The 16,498-nt window shown below is 38.9% G+C and overlaps 2 protein-coding genes across 4 annotated transcripts in view; one reads left to right on the top strand and one right to left on the bottom strand.

The window, feature by feature from the left end:
* The window catches only part of tha1 (threonine aldolase 1), a 30,287-nt gene extending 26,038 nt beyond the window's left edge, over positions 1–4,249 (top strand). Inside the window, exons 7-8 of one of the 3 annotated variants that reach the window (XM_067369821.1) lie at positions 941–1,133; positions 1,975–4,248. In XM_067369821.1, coding sequence (XP_067225922.1) covers positions 941–1,133; positions 1,975–2,282 — 501 coding nt within the window. In that variant the 3' untranslated portion in view covers positions 2,283–4,248. Of the gene's footprint in view, positions 1–940; positions 1,134–1,974 lie in introns of all 3 variants that reach the window. The other 2 variants (XM_067369820.1, XM_067369822.1) reach the window with 2 other exon arrangements.
* Positions 4,250–6,828: 2,579 nt separating this feature from the next.
* On the bottom strand, positions 6,829–16,134 carry tmem235b (transmembrane protein 235b). The gene is made up of 4 exons (XM_067369829.1): positions 15,949–16,134; positions 15,666–15,722; positions 15,385–15,522; positions 6,829–7,178 (listed from the first exon to the last, which is right to left on the bottom strand). The coding sequence occupies exons 1-4, from the start codon at positions 16,118–16,120 to the stop codon at positions 6,943–6,945; spliced, it is 603 nt and encodes a 200-aa protein (XP_067225930.1). The 5' UTR covers positions 16,121–16,134; the 3' UTR covers positions 6,829–6,942.
* Positions 16,135–16,498: the final 364 nt, after the last annotated feature.

The following is a 16,498-nucleotide window of genomic DNA, read 5'->3' as shown; positions in this document are numbered from 1 at the left end:
TAGATGTCTTCACATCTTTGTAGATGTGTTTGTTTATTTATCCATGTCTTTTTAGATAACTGGTATCAATCTCAGACAAAATAATTTGCCAGGACTATGGGGAGACATTTTGCCAATTCTGAAACCCACATATTACAAGTAGATTTTCACCACTTCTAGGGCCTCATTTATAAAATGTTGCGCAGAAACTGTCCTAAATTTGATCTTACGATCATTTCTCAGATGTGCGTACGTGTGATTCATAGAATGAACGTACACACAGAAAACGAGCGTACGCCTCTTTCAGATGTGAAATCTATAAATCGCAAATGATATTGAACTTGCGCACAGCTGAATGGTTTCGGTTCTCTGCATTTTAAACACAAAAGACACCTAATTACAATACAATTACATATAAAAGATCACCAGTCATCATCCAAATCCTTGGCGAGCTGCAAGAATAGTTAGATTTCCAAAAACCTGCAGTAATCTGACCAGGAAAAGTATGTACGTCTGGCTAGACCCTGACGTGGAGCTAAGCACTTTTCCACGTCAAAGACCGTTTGTATAAATATGAGCGCTGGCGTGGATTTAAGCGTACACACACTCTAAGATCAAATCTGTGTGTACGCAAGCTTTATAAATGAGGCCCCTGAAGCGTGTGCAAAGTTTCATGACTTTTCGAGCATGTTCAGGCCCTTAAAAACACTTTAACACAAAATGTTATGTGTGAATGACCCTCAGAATATTAAATGCATTAAGGTGGATACTAAGTAAACTTGTATCTGTTCAGTACAATAATTATATCTGAACTGCATTGCACTGCAGTGCATATGTTTTCTTTTGCAGAGTCTCTTTTTTTTTTCTCTATCCCTGTCTATTAAATTTCATGCAAAGATCTGGAAATCTCACACAATGCAGAAACAAAAAGGCTCATTTGATCAGATTTGCTCTTTGGCAGGGACTAGGGGCACCTGTGGGCACCATGCTAGGTGGGTCAAAAGATTTCATACAGAGAGCAGTACGTGCCCGCAAAGCACTTGGCGGAGGAATGCGCCAAGTGGGTGTCTTAGCAGCAGCTGGTAAGATTGCCCTGTCAGACATGATTGGCAGACTGGAGGAGGACCACAGGAACGCCAGACGTTTTGCTCAAGGTGACAGAACCTCATGGGTTTTTCTGAACTCTCAGCATGACGCCACACAAGCACTGTAGTCTGTAGATATGATGCATTACTACAATAGTTAGCCTGTGCGTGAATAGCTTTCATTAAACATTTTAGACCATAATTATTACAGAAAAGAATATATTAGGCATATAAAATACTCATATTCGCAGTAGCTGAAATGAGTTAATTAGTACCACCGTTTTGTCATGTAATTATGTTCATTCTCATTTGGCAATAATGCATATTAAATCTGTATGGCTGAAAAAATCAGAAACTAAAAGCGTAACAAAGTCAGAACTGAAGATAATAGAATAAATAAATAAAAATTAAATGGAATAGTTCACTCAAATATAGAAGTCATTAGTCACTCTCATGTTCTTAGAAACCCATTAAAGTTATTTCTTCCAGGGTAGACAAAAGGTGTATTTTTTATACTCTTTTCAGTAGTCATTTCAGAGGGGCGGTGTCAAGTTCCAAAGTGCAAAAAGTATTGTTTTAATGATTCTGTTGACAAATCAGACAGATTTGGTCCTTGAGTTCAACTCACTGACTCAGTGAATGCAGCAGTTAACTAGATTAAGGTTATGTCAGTCAATAATGACTTAAATGATGGTTTGTTAAGTAATTGTATGACTCCAGAAGTCTTGGAATATAGTGCATGAGTCATATGGAGCTGGTGCAGTTTTGTCCTTTTTTTGAAGCTTAAAAATTGTAGTCCCCATTCAGTGCCTATTTAAAATGTTATTATCATTTTAAATGTCTCCTTTTGTGTAAATATCCATCTGTTTTCAAGAGTCTAATGTAATGTCTCTCACCTTGTCTCTTGTAGCGCTGTTACAGTGTGACCCTCCTCTGTACCAGGTGGATCTGAGCACTGTGGAAACCAACATTTTGAGGATCTGCCTGCGGGACGACCAGATGAGCCCAGCGGAGTTCTGCGAGCGGATGGCAGCTGTAGATGAAGAGGAGGTGAAGGCTCTGGGACAGGGGGTCCAGGTTCTGATGTTCCCCCATATAGGGGGCACAGTTAGGGCTGTGTGGCATCTGGACATCAGCGAGGAAGACACTCAGCTGGCTATACAGAAGGCTCAGTTTGTGGCCCAACAGCACAAGCTCAAGTCTGTCAGGGCAGCATGAGAACAGCTAATCACGGGTGTCTTTACACCTGTCTTTTTGTCTCAGGGACCATTTAAAAACTGGCACTCCTGGTTGACAGCCAACATTCACCCACTTAATTCAGCAGTGAGAGGTATAGTACGCCCACTTAGTGTGTGTATACACACACACACACACATTTAATGGTTTCTCACAATAAACTATTGTGATTGACATTTGAATCTTGTTTAACTGCATACTTTGAGCACCAGATACAGTTTAAGGACTTTAAAAAAAGATACATTATAGCCAGTTTTTATTGTTTTTATCATTGTGTTATATAAGAGTTCCCCATAAGGATGAGACGCATTCAGTGTAGAGACGGATCGTCATAATGACAAAGCAGCGATTTACTGCAGTGGATATCACGATGGGCTCAGGGCCACTATCTAGTCATGGCTGATAACACAGTTAACTTTATTACTACAGCATGCAGGAGGAATGAAATGACTGGATCTACATTTTTTTTAATGTTGTATCCCTAAACTGGTTTTGAGCATATCATTTATTCTGTCGCTCATTTGCTGCATCTTTACAGTCCAATAGTACTAGATGTTTACAGTTAAAGGTGCTAAAGAGGATGTTTTGTTTTATACATTTTTGCAATATTACTTGAAACTGTCTTTACTAACTGATAAAAGACTATTTATTAGGTGCACTGAAAGGAATAATATTAATATACATCATCTGTGCACGAGGTAGGGCCTTAAAAACATCAGCCAATCGTTAACGCGATCATCGCATAAACGATTGGCCCTCTGGCTTGTCAATCACTGCCGTGACGTTCCTTGTGAGAGACGTGCGCGGATTGGCCCTCTGGCTTGTCAATCACTGCCATGACGTTTCTTGAGAGAGACGTGCGCTGCTGCGCGCTCCAGTAACTTTCCACACTCCACAGGCGCCGCATGCAATGTTTTTGTCAGGAGACAGGAATAACAACTGCAGATTATGAGTTACCTGCGGTGAGTCCGACATAATGAATCCACTAACACGACACAGCGAATGCTGGTGGTAAACACTCGTGTTCTAATACTCGTGCACAAGTTTTGGGAGGCGTTCCCTCGAAATGAGCTGTGAAGGAGGGGGGTTGTTCTTACGCATTCCCTCATTTCAAAAACTCACTAACAGTCTTTGGTTTCTCAGTTGACGAAAAGATCCTCTTTAGCACCTTTGATACATTGTAAACAATGAGAACCTGTCAAGAAAATCTCTACCTGGTATGTCATTTTAAAATTAAAAGGAATAAAAAGATACATTTTGCTTAAAGATAATGAAGATTAAGACCCATTAAGTTTTTTTTGTTGTTGTTGCTTTTTTGACTTTATTTTAATGACAATTGACATTCTTGTTCTTTTATTCTCAGTACAATATTGTAAAAAAAATCTGTATTAAACTCTCAGGTATTTATACATCATTGAAGTACAGTGGGCTCCACAAATATTGGCACGCTTGGTAAATATGAGCAAAACTGACTGAAAATTTCATAGTCTTTAATTCAAAATATTCTCAAAAAAACTAACCTTTCATTGAAGTTAATTCACGCAAAATATAAATGTGGAATAAATTTTGTTTTCTCCAAAATATGTGTGCTGAAATTATTGGCACCCCTACAAATTTTAATGAGTAAAAATCGAACTGATGTGAATTCCCATTGATTCATATACATTGGTTTAGTGATCAGGAACACTTAAGTCATGACTTCCTGTTCCACTGGGCTCTCAATATAAAGTGTTACACAGGCCAAATTCTTATAGTCATCCACCTCTGTGGGAAAGACCTGAGAATACAGTAATGATGTGTGACAAAAGCAGTGGCGTAAAGTGTTTGAGTAAATGTAATTAGTTAGCATACTTAAGTGTCTATTTGGCTACTTTGTAGTTGTGTTATCAATAATATTAGCAACTTTTACTTTTCAGTTGACTACATTTTTGACTATGTATATGTACTTTTTACTCCAATACATTTGTGATGAGTAATGCAATTGTCTACATTTTGCATGGTACCTAACTTTTTCTGCAGTAGTTTTTCTACTACAAAAGGGCATTGAAAGTACTATATCTTGTGCATTTTGCCCTTATTACTCATTCAGACTTGTCAACGAAGCTCCTTTACGTGAATGTGAGTGCATTAGCAAGTTGCTGAATCAAAGGTGTTTCATATAAGAGATGTGGCCAAAACCAGCACCATCCAGTGCAAGTAGGCTTTGACTATTTACTTTCACTTTAGATTATATTATTTAGCTGTTATATTGAAGAGACCTTTTTGAAGGATAATGATTTACTTATTCTCTTTTTGAGCAGCTTTTAACTGTAGACGTTGAAGAGGCGGTCAACATTGATTTATTGCAATTTTGATGCATTCAGTTTTATTTTGGTTTTAGAAAATAAATGTGATTTCTCTTTATTGGCGCAAACTCTGTTGGACCAACTCAATTTAATTGGACCAAACTGAGTTGGACCAAGTGTGCTGCATGTGGTTGCATAAATACCCTGTACAATAGAGTGCATATATGAGAGAAATATCTCATGATGGAAAAATACTGCCTTTATGGAGTGAGCCACGAGGCTACACCAATGGAACATTAATTTCAGCCTTGTGTGGTCTGCTAGGGCTCTGATGGGGCCGTGTACGATTGATGGGGTGGACTAATCAGCTACTTATGGAGGAGGCCACAAAAACAGATTGGCTCCAACAGGAATTCAAAATTATTCAGTGAGGGCTTGAGTGCTATTACTGAACTCAATGTATTCATCTAAGAGATGTCAAAAATAGGCATGGTAACAAAACAATTTATAGGTTGTGAATAATTCAACAAAAAACATTTACATTTGTTTTGGATGCAGTACTGCTTTCAGACCAGCCTGGTCTTCAAGTGAAATCTCTGTCATTTACTCAAATAATAATAATGCAAATGAACAATAATCAGTTTCAGCTTGGAAAGAAGCACCAAGACCAATATATACTTGTTCAATTTTCTTTCCACACCTGAAAATGAACTTGAATGATTCTGATTTCTTGCCTCTGCAAGAGCTTGTCTCCCTCTGAGAGTGTTAAAGTAGACCCCTGACATCTATGGTTAGTTATCCTGCATAGACAAAAAAAAAATTAAACCCACTGCTGCGCTCTTAATACATTACAATCTTTATGATTCATAAATTCAGCCAAGTGTGCCAACAGCACCTTAATTTATTTGAGTCATGACCGTGAGTCACATGTTCTTCTGTTGTTGATTTGTTTAAAGCTGTTTCTATGTGTAATCAAAATCAGGGCATATACTAAGAATTAAATTTTACAGTGTTCCCTGATATATTACAATTATTATTTGTCTCAAAGTCAAATGTTTTCCCAGTCTTCTGATGGACAAATTTACATCAAACTTTATACATTTTTGTAAAAAGGTCAGAAAGGTCATTTCCAGAATTAACAACATGCAAACAACCATTATCTACAGACAATTCAGTTAAGATTTAATCTTGACAAATATCTAAAAGCATAATGTTCAAAATCAGAATAATAGTCAACAGAGATTTTCATAAAGCACTAGCTCTTTAAGACAACTATAACAACTATTTGACAAACAACAGCAGTTATTAATCAAGTTAAAGTGCAAAACACTCAAGAAACAAATATAAATAAGAAAATTGTATTAAAAGCAAAACATTGTTTACGAGAACAGTATTTACAAGAACACCATCGTTCACAAGACAATCAAAGTCTCAGGGATTGTGGGATGTCTCTATATTGGCATTGCAAATTAAATGAGCTTCTGGTTTAATTGATAGAAATGTGAGAGAAATAACTTTGATTAGATATGATCCATCTCAGCACATTGTTTCTAAAAGGAACAGTCTGAACCATGCAAATAAATTACAGATCAGATGCAGAAGCCTGAATTTAAAACATCAAAGAAGTTATAAAGCAAATCAAATAGCAGAATTCAACTGAATTTCTTTCAGAAAGACCTTTTCATACATTACACATATTTAATGAACAATGGAGTGCTGTAAATTACATACAGCAATGTCAAGCTTCCTTTTACATGCTCCATTCATAATGTGAAATCAAGGACAATAACAGGAAGAGAAAAGCAGCAAATACGAATACTGGAAAACAGGAGCCCAGCATAAAAGAGAGACACAAACACTTGAAATTTACTAGCAATTACAGTAGCAATTATCTACAAAAGATATGAAAATGAGCCAGACATAATCAGTTGGTCTTTGAATTAGTTTATATACAATAAAATGACAGTAAAGTAAAGAAATGACCACTAACAGAAATATTAACTGAACAAAATTTACATAACAGTTTGCACCATTTTGCAAGGGCAATTTGGTTGTCCAACTGAATGTTTCTCATGACCTTAAGTGTATGAAATTCTTGAAATGCTTATTTATGAATATCTTCACCACAATTGTTTTCTTTTGACATTTGAGTTTACTTCCATTTGTGTTATTTTATGGTTTTAATGACTTTTAAAATGTGGAAAACAGTCATAATAGAAATAAATAGGTGTGTCTAAAATTTAGACCGGTAATGTACATGTGTAGGTTCTGCATTTTTGCTAACAATACAAGACCGAGAGGAGACAAATACAGTCTACCTTGCCTGAAATGGACATGTATGGTTCAACAAACCTGCTCTATATGGGAGCGACAGACTCTTCATACTGAGTTAAAAGCACCAGCCTGGCAGCCAGCAGTAGAAGAAGGCCAGTGATCACCTCCAGAAGAAAGGAGATCCAAGCCATGCCCATAGACCAGCCGTATGATGTGTAAACTTGAGCCATTTGCTCGCGGCCCATCCGCCTTTCAGTCTCTTCCAGAGCCTTCTGAGAGTACCCAATGTACAAGCTCACCCCAGAGAGAGTGAGGAGACCTGAGAAAACACATGCACAAGCACGCATGAATGCACCCACACAAACAAAACCAATTAAGCATCATTTAGACAACATCTTGTTGTTCTATCAGAGGTTACAAGACACTCTTTGCTTTGTAGATGGATTTTAAGACAGTTAACATTTATCTGTGGGCTAAAAATGAATTTGATTCAACAACAATCAGTCTTGATTCAGCAGATCTAACAGGACGTTAAAATCCAGTCGCTGTTATTATTATGCTTCTTGGCAATTTCTTTTAATCAATGACAAGCAGCTGACAGAACATTTGTTGTGTGTGGGCTGTGGTGGTTTTATCAATGCCATAAATTCAGTCATAAATAATAAAGCCTAATCCAGGCAGCATTTAAAGTCTCTGATGTGTTGGTATTTTGTACCTTTAACAACTTTTTGTAAAATGTTTTGCTTGTAAAGCGAGATTGTACTATCTTTCTTTTTTTGGAAAATAAATAAATAGCACACGCCCCTAGGGACATGGTGGTGGAAGAAATAATATGAGACAGGAGGAAAATGTTCTCCTGAAAATGTTTTGCATTTCCCCGAGAAACTTTGGATTCGCTCGCAAAGAGCGCAAAGTTTTGAGGAGGAACACAAAGTTTCTCCTAGGTGTATATGACTTTCTTCTTTCTGATGAACACAACCTGAGATATATTAATAAATATCCTGACGCATCTGAGATTTATAATGAGCATTGATAATGAGCTGAAGAAAGTGTTTCCATCCACATCCATCCATTATAAACATACTCCAAACAGCTCCAGTGGGGTTAATCAAGGCCTTCTGAAGCGATGCGTTTGTGTAAAAAACTATCCATATTTAACAAGTTATGAAGTAAAATATCTAGCTTCTGCCAGACCACCTTCCGTATTCGAGAGGCCTTCATTAACCCCCCAGAGTCATGTGGAGTATGTTTATGATGGATGGATGTGGATGGAAGCACTTTCTTCAGCTCATACTCATTGATCCCCCTCACTGCCATTATAAAGCTCAGATGCGTCAGGATACTTATTAATACATCTCCGATTGTGTTCATCAGAAAGAAGAAAGTCATATACACCTAGAATGGCTTGTAAAGCTTTGGGTAATTTTGACTTGAAAGTGAACTAATCCTTTAAGAAAATCTCTCCAAAAAAGTGTAGTTTAAAAGACAATAGAACCCTTTATAATCAGTGATGCTGACTAAACTGGATGCAGCGCAATTCAATGCGACACGACAATTACAGGACAGTTAACTGATGCCTCAATCTATTTATGACAAAGCCCTAGCACTCACGATACTTCTCATAGGAAGGACAAATGGATTTGCAACAGTCACTTTGTCGCATCCAGTGTAGACAGCTTCTAGCTGTGGTGGTGCGGAGCTGTCTCGTTCGGTGTAGATCTGCTATCCTGCTGCTCCTGCATGAGTGAAGGATACTACTGAAAAATGCACATGAATATGGTGAGTAGAATTCGAGCTGCTGCAAGAAAAGTAGGGAGACCCCCTAGCAGATCTAGGCAGGTGGTGCTGGGGAAGGTGGAGGGCTAGTAAAATTCCCATTGCATGTTGCACAGAGTTGATCTGGTTCGGGACATGAATAAATAGGTTACGTAGATAGAACAAACAGAACGATTGGCCAAAGCGGTCGGCTTTGAGTTTCATGACTGAACTATATATTTCTGAGAAAATATTTGTCATTGTTTGAAGATGCCACTTTTGATATTTTATATCTAATTCAATGACACTGAAGTGTGACATAAGTTGCAAATAGGGCCGTACGATTTATCGCACAATTTAAAAAATAACATTGAACTTAAACACGATTTTCGCTTAAACGCGATTCTTAGTGCAGTTATGAAATCGCGAATGCTGCGATTATTTATTTATTTATTTTTTCGCAGTTTATCAATGAACTATAGCCAAATGCTAATCCATCTGAAAGTACTGCGAGTTTGAGTCGCTTATAATGTACATTTGAAAAAGCATCAAACATATTTCCAGACATGAGAAGCATTTATTAACATCTTGTCCAACAAAAGACAACATTTAATAACATGTTTTTACTCCAAACTCACTTCATAGCGACAGTTGAGCATCCTTCTGTGAGATGATGTGGCTTCTTACACAGAATAAGGCAGTCGTGTGTTTATTAGTCATGTTTAATCAAAGCGTTTAAATCTGTTTATTCAGCTACAGCGATATGACTCGTGTTATCTTCTTCTGCGGCAGGGCATATTTGGAGTTTCTGCACAAGAGCGCCCTCTGGCTTTCAGATGGAGAAGCATTTACTACTGATCACAGAGCCGTACAGCTCTGACAAGCCACGCATGAAATAATCGCGGCTGTAACAAGGTTAGTAGATATGGGAAGAAGGAGGCGGGAACCGGCGAACGTTCAACAAAACTTTAATGTAAAATAAACAAAGAACAAAACGAAAGTAATGCCGGCAGACCCTCGCGGACGTCTGCCGGCCACACAAACATAATAAAACATAAAATAAAGTCCAGGCCTGGTCCTCTCTCGTCCTTCACTGATGTCGCTCCTCCTTTTATGCCTCCGGAGCTCCTCCGTGAGAGACTCGAGGCCGGCACGCCTCGCAGGTGACGCTCATTATCACTCGCGTCACCGGCCTCGCGCCGTTCCCTCACGGCTCTCGCCCGCCCTGCTCGTCACATACCCCCAACGCCCCTCGCAGGCCGGGGGGTACCTCCGAGACTGCGCTTTACTCCCCCCCGGGGCCTGTCTCGGCGGCCGCAGCACCTGGGGGTAAGGACAGACGAGACGAGAGAAAGGAGACGGAAGCAAGGGGAGCGACAGGACGAGAGAGGGGAGAGAGGAAAAAGAAAGAAAAAAAAATGCTGGGTCCGGCTCCCAGACACACTGCCGCTCGGTCCTCAGCCTGCCAAGAGGCTCTTCTTCGCGGTGCCATGCGGTGGCACTGGACGCTCGGTGGACGGCCCGATCCTCGACCGCCTCCTGGCGGCCGGCGATGGCTCCTCCGACTGAGGGCAGCCGGCAGCGAGTCCCCCGTCCCCTGCTCCTCCCCTTCATGGCGGACGGCAGCAGGCTCCGGCCCACGGCAGACGGCGGCGACTCCTCCGCTCCCTCCAGGTCCAGGACGGCAGCCACCCCACCTCGTCCCAGGAGCACGGCATCCGGGTCTCCGTCCCACCTTTCACAAGGCTCCAGCACCACCGCCTCGGGCAGCCTTTCGCGGTCTTCACTTCCGCGCTGCCCGAACTCCGCAGCACCGCGATCCCCCTCAGCAGCGAGGGCTCTCCGACAGCATGTCCCTCCTTCCTCCCGGGTTTCGGCACCAATGTAACAAGGTTAGTAGATATGGGAAGAAGGAGGCGGGAACCGGCGAACGTTCAACAAAACTTTAATGTAAAATAAACAAAGAACAAAACGAAAGTAATGCCGGCAGACCCTCGCGGACGTCTGCCGGCCACACAAACATAATAAAACATAAAATAAAGTCCAGGCCTGGTCCTCTCTCGTCCTTCACTGATGTCGCTCCTCCTTTTATGCCTCCGGAGCTCCTCCGTGAGAGACTCGAGGCCGGCACGCCTCGCAGGTGACGCTCATTATCACTCGCGTCACCGGCCTCGCGCCGTTCCCTCACGGCTCTCGCCCGCCCTGCTCGTCACAGCGGCCTTTGCCAAATATCGTGCGATTGAATCGGGATAAATCGTGCAGCCCTAGTTGCAAAATATTTTGTGCTGTACTGATTCAGATCTTTAACAAGCTTTTGCTTCAGTTTTAAATGGCATATTTTGCACCAGTGCTAAATGATCTGGATCCAATGATCTCATTCCCACTAATATTTTATTGCTAAAGCTTTCATAATATTTGCACTGTAATTTAGTTTAATAAACTCATATTTTAAGCCGCCAAAACCTATTTGTCTTTTTCTTTGATCGACTGAACCAGAACTGAATACAAACACATTCTCAGAGATCGTCTCCCTAAACACTGCTCTGACTGTAAAGACAGAGCCATAAACACACGACTAGTCTACGGCATCCACTCTCTCAGAATTAAGAGAAGCATCAGTGATGTAAATAGGGAGGAAGTCAAACTAGTTTCCTGTGGCACCCTGGTGCGCCTGATGATTCCAAGACGTGAGCCATTATTACCAAATCTTCATTAAAACAGAATGTGCTGATGTGGATACACAGCAGCAAAAATCACATCTAATTAAACACTGACAAAATGAGAATGGATTTCCACATCAGCCATAATATGCACATAAAATTAAGAGCCAATAAACAGAGAGTTTCTAATTAGTACGGCTGAGAGTCTAGACAGGAACACACTGACTTGTTTTTGATCTTACATTTGCCGGTTCATTTAGAACAAACAGTCTGTACTCTCCAGAAACTACTGATTATTTTTATATAGCACTGTGTTTGTCACAAGTCACAGCCTGACGAATGGATGCACTGATTTTCTTAAAAGCATCATTTTATGAGCGGAAGGCCATTAACAATGCGGTACATGTGAAATTCTCTGATGTAAAAATATTCCTTCAAAATCGCATCCGCATTTTCACTACGTTCCTGTCCATGATAACCAATCCAAAAAAATAAATAGAGGACATGCCGAAAAATAAAGACGATGCTAAAATTTGACCCTCTCATTTACATTCCAAGCTTCACCGTGTTAAACACTTGCCATGCGCTCTTTATTACCATGGTGGTAAATGCTAGGAATCATTGGCTGGCTCCTTTAAGGAAACCTTTATTCAAGTCATATGCCTTCAGGCTACATAGTGAGAGGACACTCTCAGATGCAGACTGTGAAAAGCTGTTTGGTGTCGGGGTAAAGAGTAAGCCAGCTATGTCTCAACAATGTCTATGTGTGCATGTACGAAGATCAAAGCAAAATTCTTAAGTTGCTTTGGGATTTCTTGCAGGGGTCTCAGGAAATGAGATCTGGTTGCACTCAGCATGGATTATTATTCCATTTTATTTTCTTCTTCTTATACATGTGTTTACTGTCTGAAGAACAAAAGCAATATCATCACGTTTAAATGAGAGACTGATGACTGGTCAGAATAACTGGAGGCTGTATTATGCTACACATAAATCTACCCAGATCTTTTTTGGTTTCACCTTTCCCTTTCACCTTAAGATTGTCCATTTCAATCACAGCTGGGGGGACGTTCTGTATTATCCTATCAATTACATGAGAGGAAAACGATGAAACGCAATAACTTCAGTCCCATAAGACTCTGACATAACAATTACTCTAGGTGAATAATGCCTTCAGCCTTCCAGTTTTTGAATGTCATTCAGTGAACTGCACAGCCAAATGCTTGAACTTGAACTTTTTTTTTTTATCTGTGTTGCACCCCATCAGTCTTCAGACACAAGTTTAATTTTACTTGTAAAATGTATTTTCTATCCAACAAAATTAACAACAGTCAAAGACTTCTCTTTATGCTCACTTTTTCTTGCAGGTATATGGCATGTTGTCAATGCATGACGTGTCGCACTAATGACTAGCAGGCTGTTGTTGGGCTCATGAATGTTAATTATGTTGTCTGCGTTAACCCAAAGAGATTTGTTATAAACCTAAATATACTTGATTTAGTTAAACTAATTGAAAAGTGTACGGTCCAAAAATATATTTTTTTAAAAATCAATGTTTTCTTTCTTTAGCTTTCAGGTTTTTCCAGCTATGATAAGACTTGAATTCTAATGACTATTATAACTGCATGTATGCATATATATATATAAATATTATGATATATTGTATATTGTTTAATGAAAAATGACACGTTCTTTCCGCCAGGCTAAACCTGAATTGTAATGATTTATAACTGCCATGTGCCTAATGATGATGATATGATGCTTTTTAATGAATGAAGGAAAAAATACATATTTTAATTAATTAAATATTTTTAAATTACAATTAAGTTTTTAGTGTAATGTGACTAGTAATTTACAACTAGTAGAGCTATTTGCGCTCTTTTTTCCTGCTCAGTAAAGCACATTCCACAAACACTGCAGTCCTACTGTACTTTTATGAGTGATATAACACCAAATATAGAACATTTATTCACAAAACTAATGCACAAGAACTGTTTAACACAAATGGTTACTGATAAACTCACAAAACTTTGAACGGCTGAGTTGACTTAAACTGTCATTTTTTAAGTGAAATGTGCAGTAAGCAATTTCTGAGAAACACTTAATATTTGAATCAACCCAAACAAACACACCCTCCATTCATTGCTCCGCCCCCAAAATGCATGAAAGAGTGGATGCCTATTTATCATAGCTGAAGTGAAGGAAATAATGCTTCGCAAAAAATAAGAGTTGGTTGTTAGTTGCCAGCAGCGCACCATCTCCAGACAAACAATAACACTCAAAACTGTCCTGCTACTATAGCTAACTTCAGTGTTGATGGTAACTCATTACAAGTAACTTGAGTTACATAATCAGGTTACTTTTTCAAATAAGCAACACAAGTTAATTTTTGACATTTATTGACTAGCAGCTCTCCTGTCTCCATGTTGAGAGAAATAAAGTTCAGTGGAGTTTGTGCGCCGTGTGTAAACATGATGGTTATTATAGTTCTAGATTAAATGTGAACATGCATTTATTCATCTCATTTGCACGAAAACATTCAGTATTCCTCAAAATGAATAAAAATAGTGAAATGCAATCTCAGAATTGTACGTTTACCTGTAATAATTAACTAAATGACACAAATATACTTTATGTATTTAATCTCACTTTATTAACCAATGTCTTTGCTGTTGACCTTCAATGATCTAATTCACTATTAAGTAAAAATGATTTAAGATTAGATTTAGAAATACGAGTGATGAACTGTTTTCTCCTGTATCCTATTGTTCTTTAATCCAGAATGGCAGCACAGCTGAAAGATTTGCTGGAGGCTTATTCATTTCACGTTTGGTGTGAAAAGGCCTTAACATTTGCCAAAAATATAATTTTTTTGTTGATGTTATTAAAAAACAAACAAGCAAGCCGAGCCCAGGTGAGAAAAAGTAAAACAAAAGTAATGCATTACTTTTCAAAAAATTTAACTAAGTAATTTAATTAGTTACTTTTTTAGGGAGTAAAGCAATATTGTAATGCATTACTTTTAAAAGTTACTTTCCCCAACACTGGCTAATTTTACAACAACAGCATATCTTAGTTCTAACCCTAACTTTAAAACCATGCAATGGTGGAACAAGAGTTTTATACATGGGGTGGCCAGGGCAAGGCTACTTCACGAGGTCCATAACCCTAATCTGGCATTTAAAAAGCATGAATGAATCCTATGATTACTAATTAGAGATGGAAGTGATATGAATGAGTTATCAATGAGATTATGTGGTTTTTATAATCAATTAACACTGCTTTTGTCATTTTTTACAGGATGGACAAAATTTGTCACCAAAAAAGTCATTCGGTTTAACCAAAATTTTGGTTTTACCGAATGACACTTTTGGCGATTACGAATGACGATATTTTCAAACAATGCTAACAGACTGATATCTAGCTAGCTAGCAAAAGGACAATCAAACATTTTATATTTAATACATGTTTTTTTAAATATTATAACATTTTCCATGTTTTATAGCGGTTGCACCGAATGACCTGATGTTTCAGGACATGCATACGAGCAAGTGAAAACATGAATTTTTCAAATAGTTAAAAGAGAGTTAGTTACTTTGCTTCACGACCATTTGGTCCTTTACAGGTGTCTGAATGATATCACATCCTGTCACATGATACTGACTGCATGACTTGATCCAAAATGGTTCCTTTATATTGGTTACTCCAAATGACATCAATGAAACTCATTTTTCCAGACATTCTTTCTCATACAAAAGCAACGACTTCTACACATAATTTTAATTCAATTTTGCACTATGATATATGATGTTATAAAATCATACCAGAATAAAAAATATACACATTTATTACATTTTAAGATGTTTTAATCACAAATGAAATGGCTGTATTGACCTTTTGACACTTCGAAATCTTTAAAATACCTTTATATGTAGGAAAATATAATCAAAACCTTTTGGATTCAATAAAAGAGATCTAAGTACTACCTTACATACTTTGGATGTCATATCTTTGTTTTTTTATTATTATTAAGGCTTTTGGTCAAAAAATGACCTGTCACGTCATTTACCCATATGTTTGTTAACTGAGCATTGAGTGGGTCAGACTTACTGCACAGGAGGAAATATGAAGCAGATCCGATCAGGAGTGTCCGGCTTCTGGCTAGGGAACTGACGAGACCGCAGATACCTCCAAACACCAGCATCACCAGACTCAGGGGCAGTAAGATGGCAATCACCTTATGCATGACTGAATGAAGTAAACACAGAAATGGCTGAGTGATACAGATAGCCTATAGCCAGATATTTCATTATGGAACATGGATTGCAGTACAATAAGCAGTGTTTAGAGAGAGTTATGGTCATTGTGTTTATGAAAAGGATAACACTCACTTTCCATCTGCCTTTCTGATTCTGAATATCCATTGTCTTCTGTATGACTTTGGACATCTAGTCAAAAACACAAAGCACATCACCAGGGTGCAGTCTCTATGAAATAATTTTATGCCTACTTGTTCAGTTAAGACAGAAAAAGTCCTGGAAATTCATTGGTCAAATGAAATGTGAACTAGATATTACCAATGCATCTATTAAAAAACATATAATCGGACTACGATCAGAGTTCGTTCAAAGCTTCTCATGGGTAAAGTCATGATAATGAAAATGAGCGCCATACCTTCTGTAACTCCCCAAAGTCCAGAGTTACTGCGCGCCGGGTCAGTGTGGTTCGCGCGCTTGTCTTCAATGATGTACCAGTATTCAGTTCCAATGGCGAGCGCTAAACAGCTGAAACTAAGAACACCAGTTAAACCCCCGCTGACGACCACGAAACCGAATGTCATTTTCATATCGGAAAGGATATTTGCGATTCCAACAACCCCAAAACTAAGCTGAAAACCATACCATTTGCGAAAGGCTTTAGCTGTGCGACGCGATCGGATGCTGTACCAGAAGGGTCCCAGGAGCTGATGGAATAAATCAAACGCGCGCCCGACAGCTGGAATAAGTGATGCTGACTGTCCATCCAAGATATCGACAACTTATGCTGACATGCAAGGTGGTATTAGCAGAAATGTTGTGTGGTTTTAAGAGAAAACGTTGGTTGCCTGAACATTTATTCCTCAACGGTGTGTGCAAATCTGTGTCCAACTAACAATGAGCGCAAGATTACGCGTGACTGGCACAGAGGAAACATGACGTACAGTGCATGACCAACACCCTTCATG

Source organism: Chanodichthys erythropterus, chromosome 19 (assembly GCF_024489055.1).
Source record: "Chanodichthys erythropterus isolate Z2021 chromosome 19, ASM2448905v1, whole genome shotgun sequence".
In the NCBI taxonomy this organism is placed as follows: Eukaryota; Metazoa; Chordata; class Actinopteri; order Cypriniformes; family Xenocyprididae; genus Chanodichthys; species Chanodichthys erythropterus.
This window is presented reverse-complemented; position numbering and strand designations above follow the sequence as displayed.

Bases quoted from the DNA above. Each gene is read 5' to 3' on its own strand.
- tmem235b (XM_067369829.1), bottom strand. From the start codon at position 16,120: ATGAAAATGACATTCGGTTTCGTGGTCGTCAGCGGGGGTTTAACTGGT. The intron at 15,723-15,948 runs GTATGGCGCTCA...GTTTTTGACTAG, and splicing joins ACTTTGGGGAGTTACAGAAG to ATGTCCAAAGTCATACAGAA. The intron at 7,179-15,384 runs GTAAGTCTGACC...GTGTTTTCTCAG, and splicing joins TTCATATTTCCTCCTGTGCA to GTCTCCTCACTCTCTCTGGG.